Source organism: Rhinopithecus roxellana, chromosome 9 (assembly GCF_007565055.1).
Source record: "Rhinopithecus roxellana isolate Shanxi Qingling chromosome 9, ASM756505v1, whole genome shotgun sequence".
In the NCBI taxonomy this organism is placed as follows: domain Eukaryota; kingdom Metazoa; phylum Chordata; class Mammalia; order Primates; family Cercopithecidae; genus Rhinopithecus; species Rhinopithecus roxellana.
Window position 1 is genome coordinate 44,389,699 of NC_044557.1, and position 27,522 is coordinate 44,417,220.

Below are 27,522 nucleotides of genomic sequence, written 5' to 3' on the forward strand. Positions count from 1 at the left end.
GGTGACTTTTGAGCTGGGACCTGAAGGTTGGAGAAGGAGCCAGCCAAGCTATGAGCTAGAGTTTTCCAGACATAGCGAAGAGTTAAGTGCAGAGGCCTGAAGATGAGAAAGAGCTTGGCTCTTGGAGGCCAGAAAGAATGAGGGTGTGTTGAGAGTGAAATGTGGGAGGGAGTGATTTGTTTGAGATAAAGTGGTGAAGCAGGGTCAGATCATGTGGGGCTTTGCACATAAAGGTAAGGAATTTGGATTTTCTTCTACAATAAAAGAGAAGTTACTGAAGGAAGAGAGTGACACTATATGACTTGTTTTTTTTTTTTTTTTTTAAATATGACTGTTTTGGGATAGAAAACAAATGAGGTCACCAGCATAGAGTCACTGCGTGAAGTCACCACAGGTGAGAAGAGATGGTAGCTTAGAGGGTTTGGGCAGAGAGGATGGAGAAAAATAGACACATCCAAGACATATTTTGGAGGCAGATCCAACAATACTTGCTGTTGGGCTGACTATGAAGAATGATAAAAGGGATGGTGTTAAAGATGACTTCCATGTTTTAGGTTTGAATGACTAGGTGTGTTGTGGTTCTGTTTTGGATATGTTAATCTTGAGATGACTATTATGAATCAAAAGGAGACTGCACACAGGACACTGGATATGTGAACCTGGAATCAGGGCGAGTCAGGGATAGAGATATAAATTTGGAGTCAGGAGCTGAAGGAGCACTTAAAACTTGGGTGTGGATGAGACCATCTAGGCAAAAATGCAGTTAGAGATGATTAGGGTGCACTGCAGCATCCAATATTTTATGTTGGAGATTGAGAAGGAGCAGTCAGAGAGGGAAGTGGTCAGGAGATTATGATATTAAAAGCACAAATGGAAGAAAGTGTCTCAGGAAGGAAGATGTGACCAATTGTGTTGAACAAGGACTGGGAAGTGGTCCTCGGATTTGGAATATGGAGTATGCTGGTGGCCCAGATAGCGGTAAATCTCGTAGAGTGTTGTGGATGGAAGTCAGATTGGCATGGACTGGAGAGTAAGTGGGATTCAGGAAAACAGAGAGAGTAAGTGCCAATGTTTTCAAGAAATTTTGCTGACCGATGAGCAGTCAAGGGAGGGTTTGTAAAGATGAGTTATACTAAGGTGAGTTTCTATGCTGATGGGAACGACTGCAAAGACAGGGAAACTGATGGTGCAGTACAGAGGTAGGGGTTAGCGACAGGATGAGGTTCTTCCAAAGGTCAGGAGAGCAGCACCAATACACAGAACAGGGAGAGGGGCTGCGTTGGACAAGACAGGACAGTTCTCCGCTGGAAAAAGGAGGGAAACCAGATGGTGGCTGCAGATGCAGTTAATTTGCTGATTTGGTGGAGAAGGGGGAAAAAAAAAAGCATTCCTGTATGAATGTTTCTAATTTTTCAATGAGGTAGGAACTGGGGTCAGAACTGAGGACAAAGAGGGAAGGTTGTGTATGAAGTTTGAGGATACTTGAGAAGGATAAAATAGTTGCCTTACAACAGCAGTCCCCAACCTTTTTGGCACCAGGAACCAGTTCCATGGAAGGCATTTTTTCCACGGACTGTGGCGTAGGTTGGGAGAGGATGGTTTCGGGATAAAACTGTTCCATTAGGCATTAGTTAAGATTCTCATAAGCAGCGCGCAACCTGGTTCACAATAGCGTTCATGTTCCTATGAGAATCTAACGCGGCTGCTGACCTGCAGGAGGCGGAGCACAAGTGGTAGTGCTCGCTCGCCTCCTGCTGTTTGGTCAGATTCCTAACAGGCTGTGTGCGGACTGATACCGGCCCGAGGTCCAGGAGTTGGGGACCCCTGCCTTAGAGAGTGGGGAAAGGAATGGGCAAAGCATAAGACACTATTTCCGTATTTCTGATATTCATGGTGGGAAACAAGATTCCAGAAAGTTACAAGACTTATCCAGTGTCATCTGATGGCTCTTACCAATGAGTTGGTCAGATGTAAGCTTTCATAATGAATATAATAGTATTGTACGACATAGAAAGCCAAACTCCTCCTACGTCATGGGACTTTTTTAAGGCCTCAAATTGCTGATTGTTTTAGGATATGATAATCACAGTGGTATTTTTGTGCCACAACAAGTACTATTTATAAGATTACTGTTCTTCGTCCTTGCAATAATGTCAAGCATTTGTTTTTTAACAAGGTTGGTCCTGATTACAGAAAAATAAATATCATTGGTTTAACTCCTTTCCATAGTTTTCATTTGTTACTTCAAGTAGATGACACATTTTGGAGGCATCAAACCCCCAGAATCCAAGGAAGCTGACCATTATCCTCTGTTAAGTCCCCTGGAATTAGGATAACTACCAACAGTAATTGTTTATCTCCTCCTCACACATACACAGACCTTCCTTGAACTCCTGCAAAAAGGCTCCAAAGAAATCTGTTGCCCAAAGAAAATTAGGTAATGATAATAAGAAACGTAATGAACTTTGTCTCCTTTTGCCTTTTTTCCTTTTGCTGGGTTTTCAAGAGGCACTTTGGGGACAGACGATATTCTATCCCAGTGCCTCACAGTGTCTGGCTCAATAAATATTTGTTATGTTCAATCTCAGAAAGGTTGTGTTTTGGGACCCTCAGAGATGAGCCACATTTGAGATATCTTAATTTATTTAAATAGCACTTTGTAAAATTTACTTAGTGAATCGTCTGTGTTCAAAGAATGTTTGTCAAAAAGATTTGTTCTGTAGAATTTAATGTTTCTCAGCATGATTAACTCTTGCTTATCTTACCTGGCTGTAAATTAACTTCTCAGGGGACATCCATGGTGATGCCCTGCATGGAGAGGACTGAATTATAAGATGGTTTTCCCTTCACTTTATATGGCACATTTCTCTTCCAGTCTTGCATACCCTACACTGGTAGCTGCCTGAGGAAAGTCGTGAGTTCACCAGAAGACAATGGAAAATCTGCTGCAGGAAAAATTGCTAATTTATAATGACTCAGGTCATTGGCAAAAGTGATTAGAAAACAATGTTGTATCCTAGAGATACAGAAAGTTCCTGTGGATTTACAAGGCAGTTTGCAAATAGGGACTCAGAAACATAATTACATATAGTGGGAAGACTATCAACTGTTTTGGGGGAGGCGGCACTCCCAAAACACAGTTCTGCTTTCTCCTCCACCTCTTCCTTTTGACATTCCTTTTGAATATCTCATCTCACATTTATTATCTCATTTTAGTCCAGACTGTCAGAGCTCTGCCTTCATAGTTTACACATGCACAGATAGGGGCCATCTTTAAATTTGAGGGCAACACAGCTTAAGGCAATAAGAGCTTAAGAAATACCTATAATTTGAGCCAATTCAATTTGTATGAATCTATCCAAACAGTAATTCAAAATACTTGCAAAGACATATGTATATTCATCACACAGATTTTTACACTAGATAAAAATAAGAAATAACCTCAAGGTTGACAATAGGAGATTGGTTAAATTATGCCATATGACTGTATATTAAACAATCTTAAACATGAAGTTGTAAGAAAAGCTTCTTTGGTGTGAAAAGAAAAGTTACATGTCTATTAAGGGACTTGATAACCTGTCCTATTTGACCTGACAGGTCTACACCATGCCTTTTCTGCACCATGCTCAGGGTCCCAGGAGGCTGCATTAACAGGGCTTCTGGCTCATAGATCTCTGGCTGGATTTGGCCAATGAGAGGCACCGGCAGGAGGCTGGGAGGCAGGAGAGACTGGAAAGCAGGAGGGTATTGATTCCTCCTGGCTCTCTCCTTCTGCCTGGCCACAGGTGGGCAGTGGCTACATTTCTCCTCCAAAAGTTACCCTTTCTTTTGGGTAACCTCTCCAAAAGCTATATTTCCAGAGTTCTGGTAAATCTTCTGGATTGCAGAAATTCCTCTCCTGCATAGCCTCTTTAGGCTCTAGGGGTTAGGGTTAATAATGGCCTTCCATGTTGTTAGCCCCTGGAGTCTGGCACCACCCCCTACTGATTTCCCCTAACCCTGTCTACACCTTTGTAAAGTGACTTGTCTCTACATAGGCCAAATACATTCTTGCATCAAAGCATGAGGCTCTTTAAATGGGAGTTTAGTGCTTTTTAAAGTCCCCTAACTACATCCAGTTGAAACAAATCCTTTGTCTACAAACAGACTACTTGCTGTTACACTAAAGAAAAGCAAGCCATGGGAGGAGGAGAACATGAAAAAATAGCTAAATAAACGACGCCCAGATTGCCGCATGGGTCCAAGCCTGCCCAAGGAAGCCAAACCAAGCAAAGCTGCTGGCAGAGTTGCAGCAGCCAAATCTGAACAGTCCCATCTGTGCTTCTACCCTGGCTTCTCCTCGCAGAGCTAACAGATGTTTGCAAAGCTGGAATGTCCACCAGCTCATGGAGAACAGCTGAAAATTTACCCCAGTGGAAAGCACTTCTGCAGAACACCAACGTCAGCAAAGACCTCAAGTCTAACAGAATGGTCTTCTTCATATAAAGGAGAGGGAACAGAGGGAGGCCACCGTCGATTGGGAACCACTCTGTGCCTGGTCCTGTGCTAGGAGCTTCCACATGTGTATCTTATTTAACACCCACAACAGGCCCAGGAGGAGTTGAAGCTCCATGCAGTTGTGAGCAGACTCTTGGAATCTCACATATGCCTGACCTGAGATGTATAGCAGCTTCCAGACAAACTCTTTAGAATTTCTCAACATTGATGCTCTGGGCCACAATGGTTGGAGAGAACTTCCCAGAGATTTTCACCTTTGCAGCAGCTTCTGAACTGTTTCTAGGAACAACTGCCTTGGGTCTACTGGCTGAGACCTTTGGCCAAGGTTTCCCTGATTTTCTCTCTGCTTGCCCTACCAATAGTAAGCCTCAATCCTGTTTTTAAAAGATGGTTTCATACTTAGGATATATGAAGTAGCTTCTATTTTCTTGACAGAACCCAGACTGATACTTAGGATTGATACGGTGACTGCTAAAGCTCACCTTCAGTTCACTGAAGAATTATATAACATTTTTGAAGTATTTCAAAGTATTGTATAACATGCATATGACGTGTAAGTCCAACTAATGCTATATTCTAGAAAGTACATGAACATCACTTTATCACTCAGCAGCCTGGAGTTAACGTCATGTTCTGAGGTGACTGAGAGGATCTTCAGGTATTTTTTTTTTTTTTTATATGGTGACGTGTGTGTGTGTGTGTGTGTGTGTGTGTGTATGTGTGGTGTTGGAATGGCAGGACAGGGACGGGGCTTACACATCCAAGACTCTCCAGAGAGGACTAGGGACCCTGAGGGACAGAGAGGGCCGAGTTATTCTGTGCAGGTGAGTTGGCTGCATTATACAAACTTCCTCAGCCTGTCTCGTGAAAACCCACACAGCTTGGCAGCGGCTCCAATGGCTCTTTCAGGGTCAAGAGGTCCACGTAGATCCTCAGCAGATGCCAAAAGATCGGTAAATGCACTAGTGTATTTTAAAATTAGTAACTTCCTAGAAGCTGGCAGGGGTTCCAGTGGTCTCCTTAATTGGGAAAGCAGCCATGTTACCTCATGCTACCTCACAGTTACACGGTATACAAGTTGACTTACCTTTTGGGGGATTTATTTATTTATTTGTAAGATGAGGGGACTAATGAGAGTAGAGGTTTTGGATCTTCAAGGTGTGTGGGGTTAATACAAAGTAACAGCTGAATTCAATGTATACCAAGCACAGATGAAACACCTCCCACCTCCATGTGCTGTTTATAGATGCTGTGGTGATAAGTGAATACAAAATTAACAAAACAGTTTTGTAAATAGAATAACCCAGAACGTATTCTTTTGTGCCTGGCTTTTTTCCCCCTCTGCATAATGTTTTTGTGATACACTGTTTTGTGTATCTGTAGTTTGCTCCCTTTTACGTGGTGAAGTATCCCATTGTATGATTATACCACAATTTGTTTATCTAGGTACCTATTGATGGGCATTTGGGTTGTTTCCAGTTTGGGGTGATAATGAATAAAGCTGCTATAAACATTTGTCTGCAAGTGTTTTTGTGGACATGTGTTTTCTTATCTCTTAGGTAAATACATACCTAAGAGTGGAATTGCTGGGTCATATGGTAAGTGTATATTTAACTTTCTAAGAAACTGCCAAACTGTTTTACAAAGTGGTTGTACCATTTTACATTTCTACCAGCAATAAATGAGAGTTCCTGTTGCCAACATTTGGTATTTTGTATACCAAAAATACACACTGTATAATTCCATTTACTTGAAATTCTACAACAGGCAGCATTAATCTATAGTGATGAAAGTTATATCAGTGGTTGGTTGCCTGTTTGGGACTTGGTGGTGCCTTTGACTGAAGTGGGGTATGAGGAGTGCTGGCCTTGGTTAGAGTGGTGATTACCCAGCTAGAGACAGTCAAAACTCACTGAACGGTACACTTAAAATGGGTTCATTTTATTATGTGAAAATTATACCTAAGTTGATTTTGAATGATTTCTACAACAGCAACAACAAACGACAAAAAGATTTCTGAATTAACAGAAATCCCTAGTCATTCTGTGTTTTCTCAATCAATGAATTCTAAAAGTGCATCTCATCTTTGGGGACATCTGGACATTTCTAGACATATTGAGTAGTCCTCTAACTTGGAGAGATCGAGACTGGGCTAGAAGATTTCTAAAGTCCTTTGAACTCCAATGTTCCAGAGCCTATATACTGCATGGCACGTTATTCTAAGATCTTGTCACTAAGTTGCCTAGATATCATTCCTCTTTATCCTGAATTTTCTCTATCAGGCCAATCAGCTCCCTGCCCTGGCTGACAATGCTGTATGTACCATCACCATGAAATCCGTGCAGTTGATCCAAGCTGCTGTTCTTAGCATCGCCCTCCCCAGCAGTTTTAACAGATGGATCTATTTCTGGAACAGCCGTTCTTTTTGCGAGAGGCACTCTCTGCTCAAAATTAGCGGGTTAGGAATTAAGTCAGCAGAGAGACTGGCAACATGCTTATTCGTGAGGGCTTTACGGGTTTGTTTTCTTCCTGGAGCAGCCATTCACAATTTAAAGTGATTCATAGCTTTTTGGCTCTGAACGATTAAAAATACAGAGTGGAGCAAATGATTAATTGTTTGCTACTGTACAACTATTACTGAAGCACCTTATGTTAACTCAGTGCTTTCTTCTCTAACTTGAAGTTCTTCCTAATACACAGGTACAAACTGTTCATGGTTAAGACACACACCTGTGAAATAAATGGAAATGATGAACGCTGAAATTTAGAAATTGCCTCTGAGATGCTGCCAATGTTCTGAAATGCAGAGTCCTGAGTCAGATTTCCTTTTATGCCCCCAATTTCTGCTACTGTCTTTGCTGCACTCACCTAGTGCATTGTAGAGGGTTTCTCAATGCACACCCAAATGAGCACAGGGTGGCTGAGGGATCCAGAGTCATTCTGAGCCACTGTGGCATTGGCGTGGTCAGTGTGGTCAGGGTGGAGGGTGGAGGCAAGCACCCCCTTCTCTCCACACCTATGCTTCTCAAATTCCCCATTCAGGCAGTTGCCAAATGGGGGGGAAAAGAGGCAAAGTATTAGCAGCTAACATTTATTGCTCTTTACAGGGCCTTTCATATATTCCTGACAACAGCCACATCGATATGGTGCCACCATTTTCCATATTTTATAGATGAGGAAACTGATGCTGAAGAGGCCAGATGACTTGCTTAAGTCACGTAAGTCCTAAAGCTGGCATGACAATTTTGGAATGCACAGATTCCAGAATCTGACAGAATCAGGGATCTGGCATGGAAAAGGGCACATAAATCATTTCTTATCAGCACTTCTTGATTTTCTTGGGGTCTTGTGGAATTGATGGTTAACTCTTTTGACCTTCCATAGAATTCATTTTCTCCCACGAACTCCCAGAATGGCTGTATTCAGGGTCACTGCATCACCTTGTGGTCATGATGGAAATTGCACCTCCCCAAAGTCACACAACTCACAAAGTTGTTTGAGTCTGGGCTCACACAACCTGGTTTTTCTCTGAGCTTGGAAGTTCTGTCAGTCTATCTTGAAATCCCAGAGGAAAAATTCTGCTACACCTGGGCTTGACAAAGTTGGCTGGCTGACCTCCAGAGCTAGGATAAAGAAGCCTTTCATTTCCCTTCTCGTATTCTCACCTACCTTGGCTGCAGGTTCCTTAAGGGTGACGGATACTTCATGTGGCAGACAGCCTGGAGTTCCTGTTTCTGCTCTCCATTTCTTTCTAAACTTTGTGCACCCTTGCTCCCACCCTGCCACAGAGCTGTAGTTACGTCTGATGATTTTCTCTCCACGTTTTTCTCCTTGTGGGCCGAAGGAAATATAGATTCATTGCATTAACTTGCCTCAAACATTTCCTCTGCTATTTCAGTTAAACTGATCTCTGCCAAATTATAAGCTACACAGCCTTGGACAGTTAACATAACCTCAATGAGCCTCTTGGCACAATGGGGATAAGAATACATCAAAGATTTGGGGGATGATTAAATGAAATGCTACATTTAAAAGCATTTGGTAAACTGTACCTAAATATGCAAATATAGTGATTATCAGCAAATATTTCCTCCTCACTATTGATAGTAAGAGAGACTGCCTTGTCTATGCAGTGTACCACACACTGTCATCTTCTTTACATAAGTGGAACATGGATCTCCACAAGAGGTGGGAGTCAGCCGTCTCTGTGCTGGGGGGAGGTGGGAGAAGAGATGAGGAAGCTTCCATAATAATGAGAAAGGTCAGGATCATTGTTTCATAGTCAGATATAGGCAATGCTCCCTCCCATTTTGTTTAGAGTCCTCAAATGTCTATTCAAATGTTGCCACATTCTAGCACATTTAATCTTCATGACTATCCTAAGAGAGATATGTTAATACCTGTTTGCCTGTTTTACAGATGAAGAAGTTGATGATCAGAGAGGTGAAATGATATTCTTAGGTTCTCAAGGTAGCAAAGAATGTGAATCTTTTGATTTCCAATGAGGACATCTTAATTTACCACAAATCATATTATCTCTTTATAACAAAGAAGAGAAGCTTCCAAACTTTATGGATGATATGCCACAATAAGAAATACATTTTGCACCGCACATACACATATATGTACACTGAAACAAAATTATCAAGAAAGAATACTTATTATGTACAGTGTACTCTATTCTCTTTTATTGATTAAAGAGTGACTCATTAAATTGATTCACAACCCACTAGTGGATTGAGACGTGCAGTTTGGAAAAAACTGATCTAGAAGGTTCTCAAACAATACCCACAGAACAAGTGATTATCACAATGGGTTTTAAATGGGTATTATGAAACTGAGGGAAAGGAGAGGAGAATAAGATGAACTCAGAAAGTTCTATCAATTAGACAGGACATATTGTCTGGTTTAAGCAAATTAACTAACAGAAATCTTTTGAAACACGATTTTTAAAATCTCCAAAATAACTGTATTACAGTTACTGTGTTCTGTCACATCACGAACACTGCATTTATCACTTGTAATTATTGCCTCTTTATACATCAATTTCCAGCCACCCAACTTTTGACACCTTGAAGGAAAAAACTATGCCTTATTCTCTAAGCATTTTGCCTGATACGTGCTCAATGAATATTGGTTCACCTAATAAATTTAAAAAAGAACAGCATCAGCCTCACCTTCTTGTTATTTTCATCATTCCAAGTAACTTTAAGTTCAAAAGGCCAAGGTAACAACTTGGTCTATGTAAAATCCATGCATTAAACATTAGTGGCTACAATCAGCATCCTATTGGTCTCACTTTGGGGACATCTAAAGTCTGAATAGAGGGAGAAGTCATAAAGAAGGAAGGATAGACACTACTCTTATTCGTTCATTCCTTCCTACTATCTAGCTTCTTCTGGAGTGGGCCTGTGCTCATTCAATAAAAATAAATATATATAATAAAAATTTAAAAAATAAAAAATGTAAAAAAGGAAGCTTTTTTCCTTTTCCTTCGGTGACTTGACTATAACTTAATTTAGTTAAAGCCTGTAGACCTTCCATATGGGCCTAACAAGTGCAGTCTAATTGTGATGCAAGAGTGTGAATTTTGGCTCAGTGGCTACATTAGAAATGGAAGGGTATGACAGGCTTTCATTAATGTGCCTTAAATAACATTGGAGTTCCCTGTGCTGTGAGACTTCTGTCACAATCCTGGGCCATACCTGTTGAGTGTTCGAACTACACACTCAGAAAACCCCAGGGAGAAAGTCTGTGAAGCTTAAAGTAACAGGAAAAGACTTCAGGTTCCTACCACTGTCCTGCCTGCAGGTACCCACTGATACAAGTTCCAGCCTCTCTCCCCTACTGGTCAAGTGAAGACCCAGTGTCCCTGGGGACCCACAGGGTGCCAGAACAACTCCAGCCCCTTTGCATGACACACTGGTATGAAACCGCAACTCTTCAGGCCACTGCCTCTGGGAAGGTCAGGAGTCTACATTAATATCCTTTTTTCTGGACAAAAATGTCAGCCTTTTTCACATGTACACACCCAGAGACAGTGCCCATATCACCTCCACTGTTACACATGTGGAATGATGCTGAGAGATGCAGGGAGGGAAGGCATTGTTGGATCAATGCCATCTCTTTGTTTTCCCTCTTTGAAATGAATTGGGGGAGGAAAAAAGTTTGCACTGCAATCCTCAGGGCTTTATATTGGATTTTTGTTTGTGAACAGCCATTTAATAATGAAGCTACCAATACTAAATTTAAAAACCAATACATATAACAACGGTTTTACATTTACGTGGTGATTTTTAAAATAATGCCAAATGTCTTCTAGATTTAGTGGTAGTATAGTGGTAGTTTTGCTTCATTCTGTGAAATGCAAATGTTTTTGAAAAATGATGACTGAACATAACTTAAATGTACCTGAAGAGAATGAAAAGAATATGAACTTGAGGCTCAGGCAGATCTGGGCTGGAACGATGGCTCTGTCCCTTTCTAACCTGCCTGACGGGGGCCAGTTAAGTATACAATCAATCTCCCTGATCCTCAGTTTCCTCATATCAAGATGGGAATGCAAAACTTACTATACAGGACTGCTGGGAGGATTAAACAAATATGTAATCAATTAATTTGCTAAATCAATTAATTGGATGTCTTTTTTTTCTTCTACTCCTTTTTGTTTTGTTTAAAGCGACAGGGTCTCACTCTGTTGCCTAGACTGGAATGCAGTGGCCAGATCACAGCTCACTGCAGTCTTGAACTCTTGGACTAAAGCGATCCTCCCACCTCAGCCTCCTGAGTAGATGAGACTACAGGTGCATGCCACTACACTTAGCTAATTTTTTTTTTTTAATTTAAATTTTTTTAGTAGAGACAGGGTCTTGCTATGTTGCACAGGCTGGTCTCCAACTCCTGGTCTCAAGCAATCTTCCTGCCTCTGTCTCCCAAAGCAGTGGGACTACAGGTGTGAGCCACTGTACCTGGCTCTTCTTCACTTTTTATTTAGTTAATATATAATTTCTAGGATGTAAGAATGGAAGTTTGTTTATATCTCAGCTTTTACGTATATTTCACAGATGACTGTGAAGTTCATAAAATTTTTATTCTCATAAAAATGAGATACAAAATATTCTTCCCAATAACCCTTCAGGGCTGATTGAGGGAAAAAAGAGGAAAAGATATTAATTATATTTTACATATAAAAAAATAAGTCCCATGAAGAGAGTGAGTTCATACTGAAGCAAGCCTGAGGTCCAATTTTCTAACTTACAAATACTGGTAACTCCCAGGTCAGCAATTTATAACCAGAGGATGGGACACGTGCGTATAAACTTTCAGGTAACTTACCAGTATATGTCATTTTTTAATTGTCACCATAACAATTTCTGTTCAAACTTCAACAACATTAAAGAGGAACGTAAGCTCCTGCTTTCCACAGTAAGCGGGTGTAGGTCCAAGGTTAAGCTCACACTGGCCCTTCAGAGGGGACGGAAAGCACCTTCAGGAAACTGAACGCATGGTTGACCACCAACCTTTCTTTTCCTGGGAATGGGCTCGTCGAAGAGCAGGTTGCTGGCCTCCGCCTCGTCGATGCCGTCGTCTGGCTGCGCGGGGCTACGGAAGGGCTTGAAGCTGTCAGCCGAGAGCGGCGGCGACGGCGTGGACGGGTTCGACTGGTCGCTGGGGGCGCTCCAGCTCCAGTAGCCGCTGCTGCTGGTGCTGGAAGGCACGCAGCCGCCCTCCTTCCAGGATCCGCTGAGGCTCTCTGCGTGCACACAAACACAGTCAGTGCCAGGACCCCTGCGTGCCCGGGCATGGTTCAGTGGGGAAGTGGGAGCCTTGGTTCTACACCACTGAAACCACTCCAGCCTCTCAATCATCTGCAACAGCTGGGTATGTAAGTTTTAGTTCTATTTATACACCGCCTCCCAAAAGCCACATTGTAGTTTATAAACATTTAATTTTTTTAACCTCATGATAATAGGTTTTTCTAAGAGTTTTCTGATGTGTTTTTGTATTGTGCAACACAAATTCCTTGGGATCATAGTGGGGATTATACGGAAAAAAAAGATTTTCTTGTTCACTAAGTTTGGGGAGCTCTGGGTTTATTGACTGCAGTAGTTCTAAGACAGGAATAGCATTTGCAGTATTCTTCTGAATGGTTTGGTCACAGAGTTCCCTCTCTCCCAACCCCTCTAATTTCAACATTTTTTTAAAAAGGGATTTCTTAGCTGGGGGCAGTGGCTCACTTCTCTTATCCTAGCATTTTGAGAGGCTGAGGTAGGAGGATCGCTTGAGGCCAGGAATTCGAGGCCAGCCTGGGTTACATAGTGAGACCCTGCCTGTACAGAAAAAATGAAAGAATTAGCCTGGCATAGTGGCATGCACCTGTAGTCTCAGCTACTCTGGAGGCTGAGGAGGGAGGATTACTTGAGCCCAGGGGTTTGAGGCTGCAGTGAGCTATGACTGGGTCACTGCACTCTAGCCTGGGTGAAAGAGTGAGATCCTGTTTCAAAAAAAAATTGGGGGGTGGGAGGTTCTTATAGGACTGTGATTCTTAGAATACATTTATAGGAAGTTAGTCTAACACTTAAGAATCTAAGAGAAATAATTTCTGTATAGTTATTTAAAGCCCATTTCCATTCTGCTTATTACAACAAATAGTAATGCTTTACATTTTGTGAGTGTTTTACATTTTACAAAGCTTATTCGCACCGTCTCAAGCATTCTCACAACATCTGTCCTTCAGAATAAGGATTATTATCCCAGTTTTATAGATGAGGCCTCTGAGGCGGCAGGAAGCAAAGTGACTTGCTATGTGACTGGTAAGTATTCTTGGTGAGCCCAGGCCCAAGGTGGTCTGCTGGTTGGACCTCTTTCCTCAGTGCATGCAGTCCCTGGGCTGTAAACAACCTCCATTCTTTCTGGCAAAGCTGGGATAGGATAAGAATTTATTGGCAATAATTACTTTAAGACTGCTATTGGATATCACCTTTTCATTTGTGGTGGAAAGCATTATGAAATGTTCGCTAATGTGGAGAGATTTCTGCCCAGTTAGAATGTCTTCTGCCAGCCTGGCTAATATGGTGAAACCCGTCTCTACTAAAAATACAAAAATTAGCTGGGTATGGTGGTGTGTGCCTGTAATTCCAGCTATTAGGGGGGTGCTGAGGCAGGAAGATCACTGGAACATGGGAGGTGGAGGTTGCAGTGAGCCAAGATTGTGCCACTGCACTCTAGCCTGGGCAACAAACAGAGTGAGACTCTGTCTCAAAAAAAAAAAAAAAAAAAAAAAAAGAATGTCTTCTGGGTGCTCTTTTAATCACTGAAGATTTGCTTTACTTTTCAAGATGCACAACCTTAATTAGCATTTGTATAAATTCTACTTTCTTTTTGGAAAATTTCTCCTCCATATTTATGTGCATTTTGAATATATTAAAACTATGTTCTAATTACAAGGAAAAAACATCCCCAAATGCCTCATTAAAAGAATACTGTTAATGTCTGTGTAATTAGTAATGAAGTGAAGACAAATGGTAGATTAGCATTCATGGGGAAATTTCATAACTACCTTTACCTAATTATAGATTTCTAGCATATTCCTCAAATATGTCAAGCAAAAAGTTAAGTTAGAGGAGTGAAACTGTAAATTGAAATAGGAGAAACTACCCATCTCATTACAGCTAGGTTCTTTTAGAATGAAATGGTCATTTATGCAGTCTCATGCTTTGCCAGCATCAACAAAACCAAATTACCATCTCACTCCCTGCAGTCTACACAGAGACTGATGCACTCACCAGACTAGAGTTGCCTGTTGTAAATAAGAAAGCTCCATTTAGTACAACAGGAGTTCAAGAAGAGCATAATATAAGGCTTGATGATTTTACTTGGTGTGAAAAACTCCCTTGGCAGGCCCTGGGTGGCTTATAAATATACTGTAGCATGCATTTGTAAAATAAAATAAAGCTAATGGTGCTAGATGTATAATCATGTTAAGTATGAGGCACTGAATTTATTTTGAGAATCAACTATTATTACAGTGTGGTTACATGGTTTCATGTCAATGCCAAAAGTGAATTTGCTTACTGATTTGTGAATGGCATTTCCTTTAGAAACACTATTTAGTCAGAAGGATTATAAGTGATATAGAAAAGTCTTTTTCAGAAAAAAGGTCTGATTTATAATATTCTTAGGGGACAGAGCCTCCTTATATTAAATCACTGTTTGTCAGGAATGGAGACAGGCACTGCTGGACTCTTACCCTCTTTGCAGACCCACTTCCTGACAGAGTGATTCTTTTTAGGCACAGAAAATGATTACAACAGTTTTAAAAAACTCACTGATGTGCAATAATTCTAGAGAAAATCTTTTTTTTCTAAAAAAGTGCGTTCATTATCATAAATTGCTTTCTCTAAGAATTTGCTTTTTCTTACAGACTAAATGAGAGACAGCAGACAATTTGGGGTTATTACTTGAGTAGTTATTTTTTAAACCATAAATGAGCACTGAATTACTTTATTACTATGCTAACAAAAGTTTGCATTGAAGAACCAAAAGGTTTATCTTAATTCTGACCTTTAAGTACAAAGGAACACTAAAAATGTTCTCAATTTAAAAAAGAAGCCAGTGGTAAAAATAATGATTACTTTAAAATACACTTTTTTTTTTTCCTTTAAGGATTCCATGACATTCTGCAATTCCTTTTTCTTAGAATACGTTTTGGGGGTTTTCCAGGGTTTTCTTTTTTATTTTATTTTATTTTTTTTTTGAGACGGAGTCTCGCTCTGTCACCCGGGCTGGAGTGCAGTGGCCGGATCTCAGCTCACTGCAAGCTCCGCCTCCCGGGTTTACGCCATTCTCCTGCTTCAGCCTCCCGAGTAGCTGGGACTACAGGCGCCCGCCACCTCGCCCGGCTAGTTTTTTGTATTTTTTAGTAGAGACAGGGTTTCACCGTGTTAGCCAAAATGGTCTCGATCTCCTGACCTCGTGATCCACCCGTCTCGGCCTTCCAAAGTGCTGGGATTACAGGCTTGAGCCACTGCGTCCGGCCTTCCAGGGTTTTCTTATTTTTTATTTTTTAGAGTTGGAGTCTTGCTCTGTCACCCAGGCTGAAGTGCAGTGGCACCATCATAGCTCAATGCAACCCTAAAGTCTTGGGCCAGGACTACAGGCATGTGCTACCACACCTGGCTATAGTTTTGCCTTTACTATAATCTTTTTTTAGCATTGCCAAAGTGAGAAAGGTAAATCTGAATACCTATTTGCTAAAGACCCCCAGAAGAGCAGTCAGGTCACTGAATGGGAGTAGTCAGGCTCATTTCAAGAACAACTCGTCTGGTGCTACGTAAAGAGGAGGTGTCAGCTGGTTGAGGTGGCTCCCGCCTGTAATCCCAGCACTTTGGGAGGCCGAGGCAGGCGGATCACCTGATGTCAGGAGTTCGGGACTAGCCTGGCCAACATGGTGAAACCCTACTAAAAATACAAAAATTAGCTGGGTGTGGTAGCACATGCCAGTAATCTCAGCTACTTGGGAGACTGAGGCATGACAATAGCTTGAACCCAGGAGGTAGAGGTTGCAGTGAGCCAAGATAGTGCCACTGCACTCCAGCCTGGGTGATGGAGCAAGACTCCATCTCAAAAAAAAAAAAAAAAGAAAGAAAAGAAAAAAAAAGAAAAAAAAAAAGAAGAGGTGTTATCCCAGCTTGGTGAATCATGATGTTGCTGGGCAATACTGATTCATGACATTAATTTGAATTCCTAGCATCTTGATCATTCCTTCCCCCTTATAATGGGGTTGCAGTAAGTTTTGGTGAGGATTGAATATATGTTCAACGAATTTATTTTAACACCTCACACCTAAAACCAAATTGGGTGAGAACCATATCTCAATCTCATAATTGACCACGCTGGTTTTTGAGAGAAGGTTTTCACTGATCAGAAGTCTCTTTCAGTGGTCTCAGTGCATTACATTTCAGTGAACTGCAAGCTGCAATCTGGCTTTCTTCCATAGGGAGTGCTCTTGACAAAGCCACCAGTGACCACCTTCTTGATGCAATATTCAGTCTTTTTAATGCATGACCTTCTGAAGCATCAGATACTTCTCCTTAAAACATGTTTTTCCCTTGGTTTTCATGAAACCACACTCTCCTGGTCTTCCTCTGCCTATCTGGTCACCCATCAGGGTCTTCCTGGGTGCTTTTCCCACTGCCAATTCCTTGCATGATGGTGAGCTTCACTGTTTCCCTCCTTAGCCATCTTCTCTTCTCACTTTGCTTTTACATAACTCTCTCATGGTGACCTCATCTACTCTCATGGCTTCAAAATGTTGTCTTCTAATTCTGTACCTTCAGCCCAGATCTCTCTCCCAAGATATACCCAAATCTATACCAGATGTTGCCCCTTGAATGATCCTCAGGCACTGCCTATTAAACATGTTTCCTATTGTCTTCTTCAGCAACTTCAGCTCTTGAACCAAACATTTGCCAATACATCTCTTCCCATGTGTTTTTCACCTACCCCAGTGAATGTCCTCCCCTTGCTGAAGCACACCAATTGCCTGGAAGTCATCCTTGACCCACCTTCCTGCTCACTCTCTCTGTCCAGCACCAAATACTCTTGATTCTGCATTCTTCACATTTCTTGATTATGTCCTATTCACCTCCACTGTGACCACCAAGGTCTTTTCTTTTCCTTTTGGTTGATAAACCTAATCATAACTTTGCAGTGCTAGAATCACTTTAATGGTGCTCCCATAGCCTCAGCATAAAGTCCAAACTCCTAGCCAGGCATAAATGACCCCTCCTGAAAGGTCTGCCAGTCTCTCCAACTTCACCTCCTACTGCCTGACCTCCTTATTTATTGTGTTGGATTATATGAGACAAAATCATATCATGATTAAGAGAGTAAATCTGGAATCAAAAAGACATGGAGAATTTCAGTTCTGCCAGTTAATCCCTATGAGCCTTAGTTTACTCATCTGTAAACTAGTGATAATAATATCTCATAGAATTGCTGTGGGAATTACAGGAGATAAGGCAAGCATAGTACTTGTTTACTGACACATAGTAATGCTCAATAAATGCTAGCCATTCATATGGCTATGATTGATGGTCTTTCTTCCCCAAAGAGACAGTATACTACCTAGGAGTGTGGATACTTTTTCAATGAGGTATTCAATTCATCTAGCATGGTACCTGATAAATATGTATGGAATAAACGAATGGACTAGATAATTCTATTATTTATAGATAATATCTATATAAGGAGTCTGAGATAATGTTTTTAAAAAATAATCTCAGAGTTCTTTGATCCAACTGCCTCCCCAGTCAAACAGAAATAATGCTAGGGAAAATAATTCATTAGCTCAATCTTCATTTACCTGGGAAAAAGAGGGACACAAGTACTGCAAAGACATGTCCTAGCAAGGCAGAAAATAAAGGAGCTCAATAAAAGTGAGTTGAACGGAGGGATGGGTGAACAAGAAGCAGTGGGCTCCCTGGGAAGATGAAGAGGAAGCTGACAGCTCTGGGGCCCTCGATTTCTTCCATGTTTCCCTTTGCTTCCTGCTAATGGGTGAGGGTCAGTGGTTCATAGCATTTGACAGGAATGAGATGCCTCAAAGAGAAGCCCTGCTCTTGGTGTCAAGGGGCCCTTCCCTAAGCCCCATATCCTGGGCTTACCGTTTGGCCGCACGGGAGGACTTCGAACCAAAGGGCTAGTCGACAAGCTGGTTAGTACCATTGCTGCTGTCACCTTGTCCATGTCTAGTTCCTCTGAAGATTTCCTGTAAAACAGGAAGGGACATTGGTGACTGTTCACTCTGCATCTGCTGTGGGCCACACAAGGTGCCATATGCTGTCACACGTTTACTCTATTAACTTATCCCCATGAACAACCGATGCTCTGTTAGCTTTATTTTACAGATGAGGAAGCTGAAGTCCATGAAGTGAAGTGTTTCAAAGTCATACAGTATTAGGAAGACAAGGATTCCATCACCCATACTTCATCTAACAACTGTTCATTGAGAGTGTGCTGTGGGCTAGACCCTGTTCTAGCCATGAGTGATATGAGGTGAACGGTAGACAAGGTTCTTGCTTTCATGGAGCCTAGAGGATGGCAGGAAGCAACACACTTATCAGTAAACAAACAAGCTAGAAAGAACAAAATCATTTCTGACAGTGACAAGGGCTATGAAGTGAATACACAGGCTAATGTGACAGTGCCTGCCTGTGGGGGCTGCATCTAAGGTGGCCAGATGTTTCTCTGAGGTGGTGACGTCTGAGGTGAACTGTGAAGGTGGGGGAGAGTCTGTCCTGAGGGGCAGGGAAGTGCACCCCAAGCTGAGGCAGCAGCCTGTGGAAAGGCATGGCAGTGGGAATATGCAGGAATGTTTAAAGGTTGATCCTACCGTGTGAGAAGGGGAGAGCAGTGCAGAGCCGGTCAGATGGGGTCCGGTGGCCATGGAAGGTGTTTTGATTTTATTCTAAGTGAAACGGAAAGTCCCTGGGAGGCTTTAAGTAGGCCTAGTGAAGTAATATGATGAATATCTGTAATATAATTAATTAGCTGAGCTGCTATATGGAGAATGGATTTTAGGGAAGGTAGAATAGAAGTAGGGAGGCTACTTACGAGACGACTACTAGGAGTCCAGGAGAGCTTGGACTAGGGTGGGGACAGTGGCTGGAGACCCAGCAAGACTGGCTGATGCACTTGGATGTGGGAGATGAGCAAAAGGGAGCAAGGAAGGCTGTCAGGTGTTGGCTGGAGCACTAACTAGAGCCATTTACTGAGAAGGGAGAGCCTGGAGAAGAAATGCAACTAGGGGTGTTTGAGCTCCCGAGCTTTAAAAAAAATTTTTTAAAAACTACTTACTATAAAAAGAGTAGGTCATGGGAATAGTTACCATGTTGTTAAAGTGAAGAGCCACTGGCAATCATTCACTGAGACGAAGAGGTTGCTCTGGTTCATTAATTTTGGCCAGTTAACCCTGCATAAAGGTTCATAAGATTATGATCATGGTGACTGGAGTCAACTTCTTTTAAGCCTATTTCAATAAAGGAGGTAAAATTGAGAGGCAAAAGTTTGTGTTGTACGATAAAATCAAATAAATTGTACCACCTCCTGAGAGATGAACATTTTCAAATTAGAGAATAGCTGAAGAAGCCCAACAGAGGATTAATAAGCCATATCCACAAATGAATTGTCACTTTGACAAATGTGGCTTTCATTCACAGGTGTGCTACCTGATTTGTAAAAGCAATGAACTCTTAGAGATAGAAACTTCATAGCACTGCTTCACAAAACAGTGGGAAGATAAATTCTTAAACTGGAGAAAAAAACAAATAGTTCCCAATTATGGGGGGGGAGCTGCTCAATTAATTTCATCATGAAGTTACAAAAATTGTTACAGTTTGGCTCTCTGAAGTCCACCCATGATACTAAATTATTAAACAAAGCCTATTCTTTCAATCGAAGGTACCAAGAGACTGAAATCTTTGAAATTTTCTTCAATAATTCTTCTCAAACACCTTATGCTCCTTATGCACCTTACGCACCTTAGCAAATTGTTCTATCAAAAGACAAATTACTTGTTTCGGAGATGACTATTAAAATACTTCTGTAAAGCAAGCTTAAGAGTGCACAGTAGCCGGGCATGGGTGGCTCAAGCCTGTAATCCCAGCACTTTGGGATACTGAGACGGGCGGATCACGAGGTCAGGAGATCGAGACCATCCTAGCTAACACGGTGAAACACTGTCTCTACTAAAAAAACACAAAAAACTCGCCCGGCGAGGTGGCGGGCGCCTGCCCAGCTACTAGGGAGGCTGAGGCAGGAGAATGGCGTAAACCCGGGAGGCGGAGCTTGCAGTGAGCTGAGATCCGGCCACTGCACTCCAGCCTGGGGGACAGAGCGAGACTCCGTCTCAAAAAAAAAAAAAAAAAAAAAAAAAGAGTGCAGTGAAATTCACTCCATACAGAAGTTTTCAAGACAACCTCATACACTTAGGGGAAAAAACTGTTCATTCATTCGGCATACCATTTAAAGATTTTACAGTATTCACAGTTTACAAGATCCCTGTACTTGGGAGTAAAGGTAAAGCCATTTTCTTAAACAGACAAAAGCCTCTTGAAATCGCACCAGGGAAAGAATGCAAAGCACCTTCAGGTAATTCTGAGTGTTTTGTTGGCTCAATCTCCCCATGTAATGCTGGTCACAGAAGGGATAAACTGGGGCTTGCTGCATATCCACTAATCTACCTTGGGGCTCCTCCAACTATCTGCCCTTCCCAGAGCCCAGCTCCAGGATCACCCAGAGTGGGGGACACCTGAGCTGGCTGCTGCCCACACCTCTTCCAAGACTGAATTAGGAGGGCTGCTGACTTCTCTTTCCAACAGCCAGTCTGCTCTTATTCCCTTACTAACAAAGGTTTAAAAACCAGGATAGGAGGCCCGTGCACCTGGTACAGCGGGATGACATGATTTGGTAAGGAGAGGGTCCCCTCGCCCCTCCCCGGGTTCCTACAATGACTTGCTAAACAACCTTTTTCCCTCTTCTACATCTTGGTTTCAGGGACCTTTTCACCCCTCTCTCAATCTGCTTTGTATCTCTTTTGATTTTCCACACCTAAGGTGAACATTTTGCTTTAGAGGTCTAATTGATAATTAACTCAAATACTGATTTATGTGTTTTTTAAAATATGACAATACAGAATGCATCAAGAATGAAAAAAGGAATAATTAGTATAATCAGAGAGTTTTTGGATTTGGATTTCCTTTAAGTTTCCTGCTGGCACTGGAAATCACTAACAACCACAACAAAGTAAAAGGAATACATCACTAATGACTCAGTTACCTGTATTTCTCAGGGAATATTTTAATCGTGCTACATGAAACATTACCAGATGATATGGCTTGTGCTAAGTTGTGTTTTTGTTTTTATCTTTGTTTAATTTCTTTTGGTAAACTACTATCTAATTACGGATTAACTGGTAAATTCAAATCCTTGTAATTAAACACAAAGAGATGATATACAAAGCAGAATTTGTTACACTTTGAGAAAACTACTGCAAGGCCCTTCTGGTAGATTTAGAGTTGTTGAGAAAAAACAAACCACTAGAGGTGATATTAAATATTCTCTCCTACTTTGAATCTCAATCTACAATTGAAAACCTTAAGAATCATGTTTACTAAAGGCTTTTACCTTTTTAATTAATCTTTCCTCCAGCCAGATTTGAATACTATGGGACTTAAATTAGGAATTATTTAAAAATACAGGTTGAGTACTCCTTATCCAGAATGTTTGAGACCAGAAGTTTTGGATTTCAGATTTTTTTTGGATTTCAGATTTTTTTTTTTTTTTTTTTTGAGATGGAGTCTTGTGCTCTGTCACCCAGGCTGGAGTGCAGTGATGTTATCTTGCCTCACTGCAACCTCCATCTCCCGGGTTCAAGCGATTCTCCTGCTTCACCCTCCAGAGTAGCTGGGATTACAGGCATGTGCCACCACCCCCAGCTGATTTTTGTATTTTCAGTAGAGATGGGGTTTCACCATGTTGACCACGCTGGTCTCAAACTCCTGACCTCAGGTGATCCACCTCCCTCAGCTTCCCAAAGTGCTGGGATTACAGGCGTGAGCCAATGCGCCTGGCCAGATTTCTTTGATTTTGAAATATCTGCATATATATAATGTAAGATATTGGGGATGGGACGCAAGTCTAAACACAAAATTGATTTACGTTTCATATACACCTTACCCACATATCCCAAGGTAAGTTTATTTTACCCTAGGGGACGCTGAACAAACTGTGTTGTATGACTGTGACTTGCTGCATGAGGTCAGGTGTGGACTTTTCCACTTGTGGTGTCATGTTGGTGCTCAAAGAGTTTTGGGCTTTGGAGTGCTTCAGATTTCAGATTTTGGAATGAGAGATGCTCAACCTGTGATAGAAGTATTCGTTGTCACTCTATACATGATTTGTTCCTGAAGCCGACCTGGCTTCTGTGGATGAACAGGATTTCAAGACGGGAGAAACACATCAAGGAAGCCGGTGAGCCCTGGGCTTGCTGGGAGACCACTCAAGGGTCCTACGTGAGGGATGTGGTCGAAATGGGGGCAGAGCCTGAGCCAGACCATGGGGCTGTGTGTGCCAGGCTGAGTGGTTTGTTATATTCCTATAAGCAAAGTGAATCAACGGAACATTCATGAACCCGGGAGTGAGGTAATCAATCTGTATTTAAGAAATGAGTGAAAATGGGAAATGTAAGGAAAGTGAGGAAATGGAAGGCAGGCAGTTCAACTGTTTTTAGTGGAGTAAAGTCTCATTTCAACCGTATTACATTAAAAGGGACACTGCCCCCTCCACGCAGAGATACTATTCAGTCTATGAGTATGGACCTTCCTGGATTTCTGCTGAGGCTATGTTCTGGACCTCTCCAGGAGAGGCAGCAACAGTAATGACTAAGAGTGTAGGCTCCACAATGAGTTAGATAATGTGGCTTCAGATCCACTCTCTGCATTGCTACCTGTGTGACCTTGGGCAAATTACTTAAACTCCCTGTTTCCTTATCTGTAAAAGAAGGATAAACATAGACTTGTTGAGGGGGTTAAATGAGAAAGTACATGAGCACCAGCATGAGCCTCAGCCACAGTCAGAATTCATATTATGTCAGCTCTTACTAACCTTCCAATTCTCGACTACACCCATAGTGTATGTCCCCCATGAGGGAGGAGAGCATTAGATGACTTCACTTGCTTTTCTTGTTCAGCACCAGCACTAGCAGTTGTGGATTTTCTTTTTGTAAGGCAGGTATATTATTTTTGATAATGAAAAGACTGCTATAACTCTGTAAGAGCTGGCAACTGGCTCATGGAGAAGCAGCTGCTGGTCCCTCGCTAGAGTTTCCAGTCGGTGCTTTGGCAAAGACACTGCTCATTACATAATGAGTCTTGGCCAGACTGTCCACAAATAGAAAAGCCTAGAGTGCTTGTTTGGATTCCATGTCTAAGAGTTTATGCTTTCAGTACTCACTCTTGGAGCACTATGTGCTAGGGGCTGTGCTAGATAGGAGAATTAACAGTCTTTATAAAAATGAACAGTTTCTATCCTCTTCAGCTCTGGTCTATTGGAGAACTAGACCTTTATCAAACACACACACAAATAAATGTAAACTTACAAATGTGATAAATGCCAGGAAGAGTACTATTGATTGGATGAGGACCAACCTAGGTACTTCTAGCTAACGGGAGAACAGGGCTGAGACTGGAAGTGAGTATGGGTGTTGCCTCAGAGGATGGAAGAGCTTTTGGGCAGTGGAAGAGCCAGGGCAAGGCTTTCTTTAAAAAGGAAAGGGAAGACTGAACACGAAGTGCAGTCTGCTTGGGATGGGCAGTCCAGGGAGAGAGTTCCATGCTCTATAAGGGCTTTATCCTTATCTTAAAGGCCCTGGGAAGCACTGAAGTGTTTCAAGCGCAGTGGGGTTGGGAGAGGTTGGGTAAGGTTGGGGTGATGCTATCAGATTAGCTTTTCAAAAAGCTCATTTTGGCTGCTGTGTGGAAAATGACTTTCTTGGGTTTGACAACCAATCTTTTATCTGAGGAATTGATTGTCTGATGACTGTGTGGCAGCAGGTTGCAGAATGACATCATCTACTACACGAAGAGGCAATCAGCGCAGTGCACAGCATCAGCAGAGACAGCCCGGCCAGGTCTCATGCATGGGTGGGTGTGGCTGGTCTGTCCTTGAGCGCTCAGCTATGGCCTGTGCTTACAAACCCAGCTATTGTTTGTGCTGCAAGAAGCCTTTTCCTTCTTTTGAGCCACTTCGTGCCTGAATACTGCTTGCTTGGAGGATGCATATAAACACTGTCTCCCGTGACTAGCTAAGGGAGAGATGTTTTACACCTTGGAGAGCCATAAAAGACATTTATCGGCAATTAAAGTGTTATAGTAACAAATGGAAGTAAAAATGAATAATATATTCCTTAGATTAGCAGTGATCTAGTTCCTTAGCAACTATTGAAATCTGCTGTCTAGACCAAGTTCAGTCACTTTTAAAAACTTGTAATATTCTTAAAATGAGGAATAATATCTGAAAATAAGATCTTTTACTGGAAAGGCACAATCATCCCCAATCTTGGAATTCTGAGAAAGCTTTTACTAAGAGTTTGGAAAACTGGATTCAGTAACTATTAAATATGATAAAGCACAGAACTTCATTTCCATTTTAAAGAAATCTTGTAGAAAAAGTGGTAAATGTTAACTCTTCCCAATTAATTTTAGCTTCTATTTCTTTTAAGACTATAGGGAAGTCAGTATTCATCAAAATTGATGGAAAAAGAAAAAAAATCAAAGGGAAGATTAGAAAGCTGCCTATTGCAATAAAGTGTTCAGTGGCCTGGATTGAACAAGATGGAAAAATTAGAGTGAATACATCATAATACATAAGGCAATATATACCAGTACATCTGAAGCCATCTGTGGTGAAGGGTCATTTTTAAGACATTTTTAATATGTCATGGATCGATACTATACAAAAAAACTATGGCCTGTGGAAGATTTCTACACCCCTTCCTCTTCATTTCTGTACCTGGCCCAACGACTAACAAAGAGCTTGCAGACTGGCACTGGTCCCATTGTCCACACTTTGAGTAGCATGAAGCTAGGCAGTTGCTTTAATTTCCATTAAACTTTGAAAAGACTCCCTCCTGTCCCTCTTTCTACCGCTTTCTGTTCTTGCCTCATGAACCTTCTACAACTTCTCTCCCCACTCACTCTGCCCACTGGACCCCTGTGTTCCATTGCAAATTGACCCTCGCGTGACCTCGCCCTCTCCCCTTTTACCATACCCAGACTCTCCCTGGTAGGTCACTCCTCCTTTCCACTGGAGTTACTGATCCCTTTACCCCCAGTGAGGTCAGGTGGGGTGTGGGCCTTTCATCTGCCTCCCTTAGGAGACCATCCCCCTTCACCCACATGCAAAAGCTCCTGGTTCTTTGAGGCACAGGCAATGCACTTATCTTGTTCTCTCTTTCTATTTCAGGCATCGACCTTCCTGTCAGGACCTCTCTCCCCTAATATTCATAAAACACTCTGGCACATAAATTACAGCCTTTATTTTTTACCTTGCTTGGAATTATGATCCTAGGAGATGTACTGAAGGTAGCCAATATCCTAACTTCATAACTTTTGTCTCCTTAACCCACCGCCCCCAGCCAACATTCAGCAGAGTGCTGAGTTGGAGAGAAAAGACGTTGCAGTCTGATAGACTGCAGTTTAATCCCCAAAACCTCCATTTATTAGCTAAGTGCTTCTAGGCAAATCTTGCAGCTTCACAAAACTTCTGATTCCTCATATGTAAAATGGGAATGACAATAATACAGACCTTAGAGGGTTTGGAAGAGTTAAATAAGATGTGTAAAATATCTGACATATACTAAACACTCAATAGTTATTATTATCCTCCTCCTCTTTTACCTAAAACCATTATTTTTTTTTTATTTTTATTTTTTTGAGACGAAGTCTTGCTCTGTCGCCCGGGCTGGAGTGCAGTGGCCGGATCTCAGCTCACTGCAAGCTCCGCCTCCCGAGTTTTACGCCATTCTCCTGCCTCAGCCTCCGGAGTAGCTGGGACTACAGGCGCCCGCCACCTCGCCCGGCTTGGTTTTTTTTGTATTTTTAGTAGAGACGGGGTTTCACCGTGTTAGCCAGGATGGTCTCGATCTCCTGACCTCATGATCCGCCCGTCTCGGCCTCCCAAAGTGCTGGGATTACAGGCTTGAGCCACTGCGCCTGGCCTAAAACTGTTATTTCAGTCAACCACTCTCAGGTTAAAAACCCGAATTTTACCTATTTAAGTATTTATAGGTGAAATAATATGAAATCTTGGATTTGCATGAATATGCTGCAGCCTTCCATAACCCCCTCCTCAAAAGTGTGAGTTGGGGATGATTAGATGAAGTAAGATGGACAAAATGTTGACAACTGTTGAAGCCAGGGAATGGGTACTGAAGGAATCATCAGACCACTCTCTCTATATCTGTGTAGATTTGAAACTTCCATAATACGAATTTAAACAAGAACACAGCATGAACACACACCTGGATTTTGGCGGTCACCTGCCATCGCCCCACTTCAACTCCCCCCTCCCCTTTTCTGTCTAGCTCCACTCTCTGTCACCGCATCTGCTCCTCCATCTCCCAGGGACAGCCAGTCTCTGGATTTCTCCTTTCCTCCCAGGCAGTAGAGGCTAGTACTTCTGACCTAGAATAGCTTACTTCTGGCTACTGCTTCCCTTCCGCCAGGTCCACTGGTGGCTCAGTGGGGTGCTCCCTTTATCAGCATCCCTGAATCCCTGGCCTTGCGAGCCTTCTGCTCCACTGGCCCAGAAGAACCAAACCCTGGCTGAATCCTCCTGGGCTGCTCTTTACTGTCCCACCCCAGGGCGTTCAGTGCTGATGGGAAACAGCGAATGACTCTGCCGGCCGGATCCATCCTCGGCATGCACCCTACCTGCACGTGACCTCAGCAGGCCCTTCACCCGCCTTCGCTCACCACACCTGCCTGCTTCTAGCCAGGATTCTGCCTTATCTTCACGTCTCTCTGCAAGGCTCAGCTCCTGCCAACCCAAGCAGCAGACGCCCTTTCCTTCTAGATTATACAGAGAAGTGAGGCCTCTAGGCATGACCTTTGTCACATTCTGCCTTTCTTACCTTCTTGCTTCAGTCTCAGAAGGAGGTTAGCATGGTGTTTTGCTTTTTGAAGCCACTGCCTCTACCTGTGCTGTCTTTATCCTCCTTCAACAAGACCTCCTCTCTCCTGTTCCCACTGGCCCTTCTCTATTAATAGGCTTCTGTTTTCTCCCCACTTACATGAAAGGGGCCAAACAGGACCAGACAGAGAGGTAGGAAAGAAATGAGGAGAGGAGTCAAGTGATTACAGATACAAGAGGGAAGAGAATTTCAGGAAGAACAGGTTAACAGCATTAAGTGATGTAGAGATCAAGCCAGATGAGGACAGACAGGGAATTTAACTTAATTCCCTT

The 27,522-nt window shown here is 42.2% G+C and overlaps 1 protein-coding gene across 2 annotated transcripts in view; it reads right to left on the bottom strand.

The window, feature by feature from the left end:
- The window catches only part of ZNF704 (zinc finger protein 704), a 253,235-nt gene that overhangs the window by 39,164 nt on the left and 186,549 nt on the right, over positions 1-27,522 (bottom strand). The window contains exons 3-5 of one of the 2 annotated variants that reach the window (XM_030937783.1): positions 19,388-19,471; positions 18,165-18,268; positions 12,018-12,250 (exon numbers count right to left, since the gene is read on the bottom strand). In XM_030937783.1, the coding sequence (XP_030793643.1) occupies positions 12,018-12,250; positions 18,165-18,268; positions 19,388-19,471 (421 nt within the window). The remainder of the gene's footprint in view (positions 1-12,017; positions 12,251-18,164; positions 18,269-19,387; positions 19,472-27,522) is intronic. The other variant, XM_010378482.2, reaches the window with a different exon arrangement.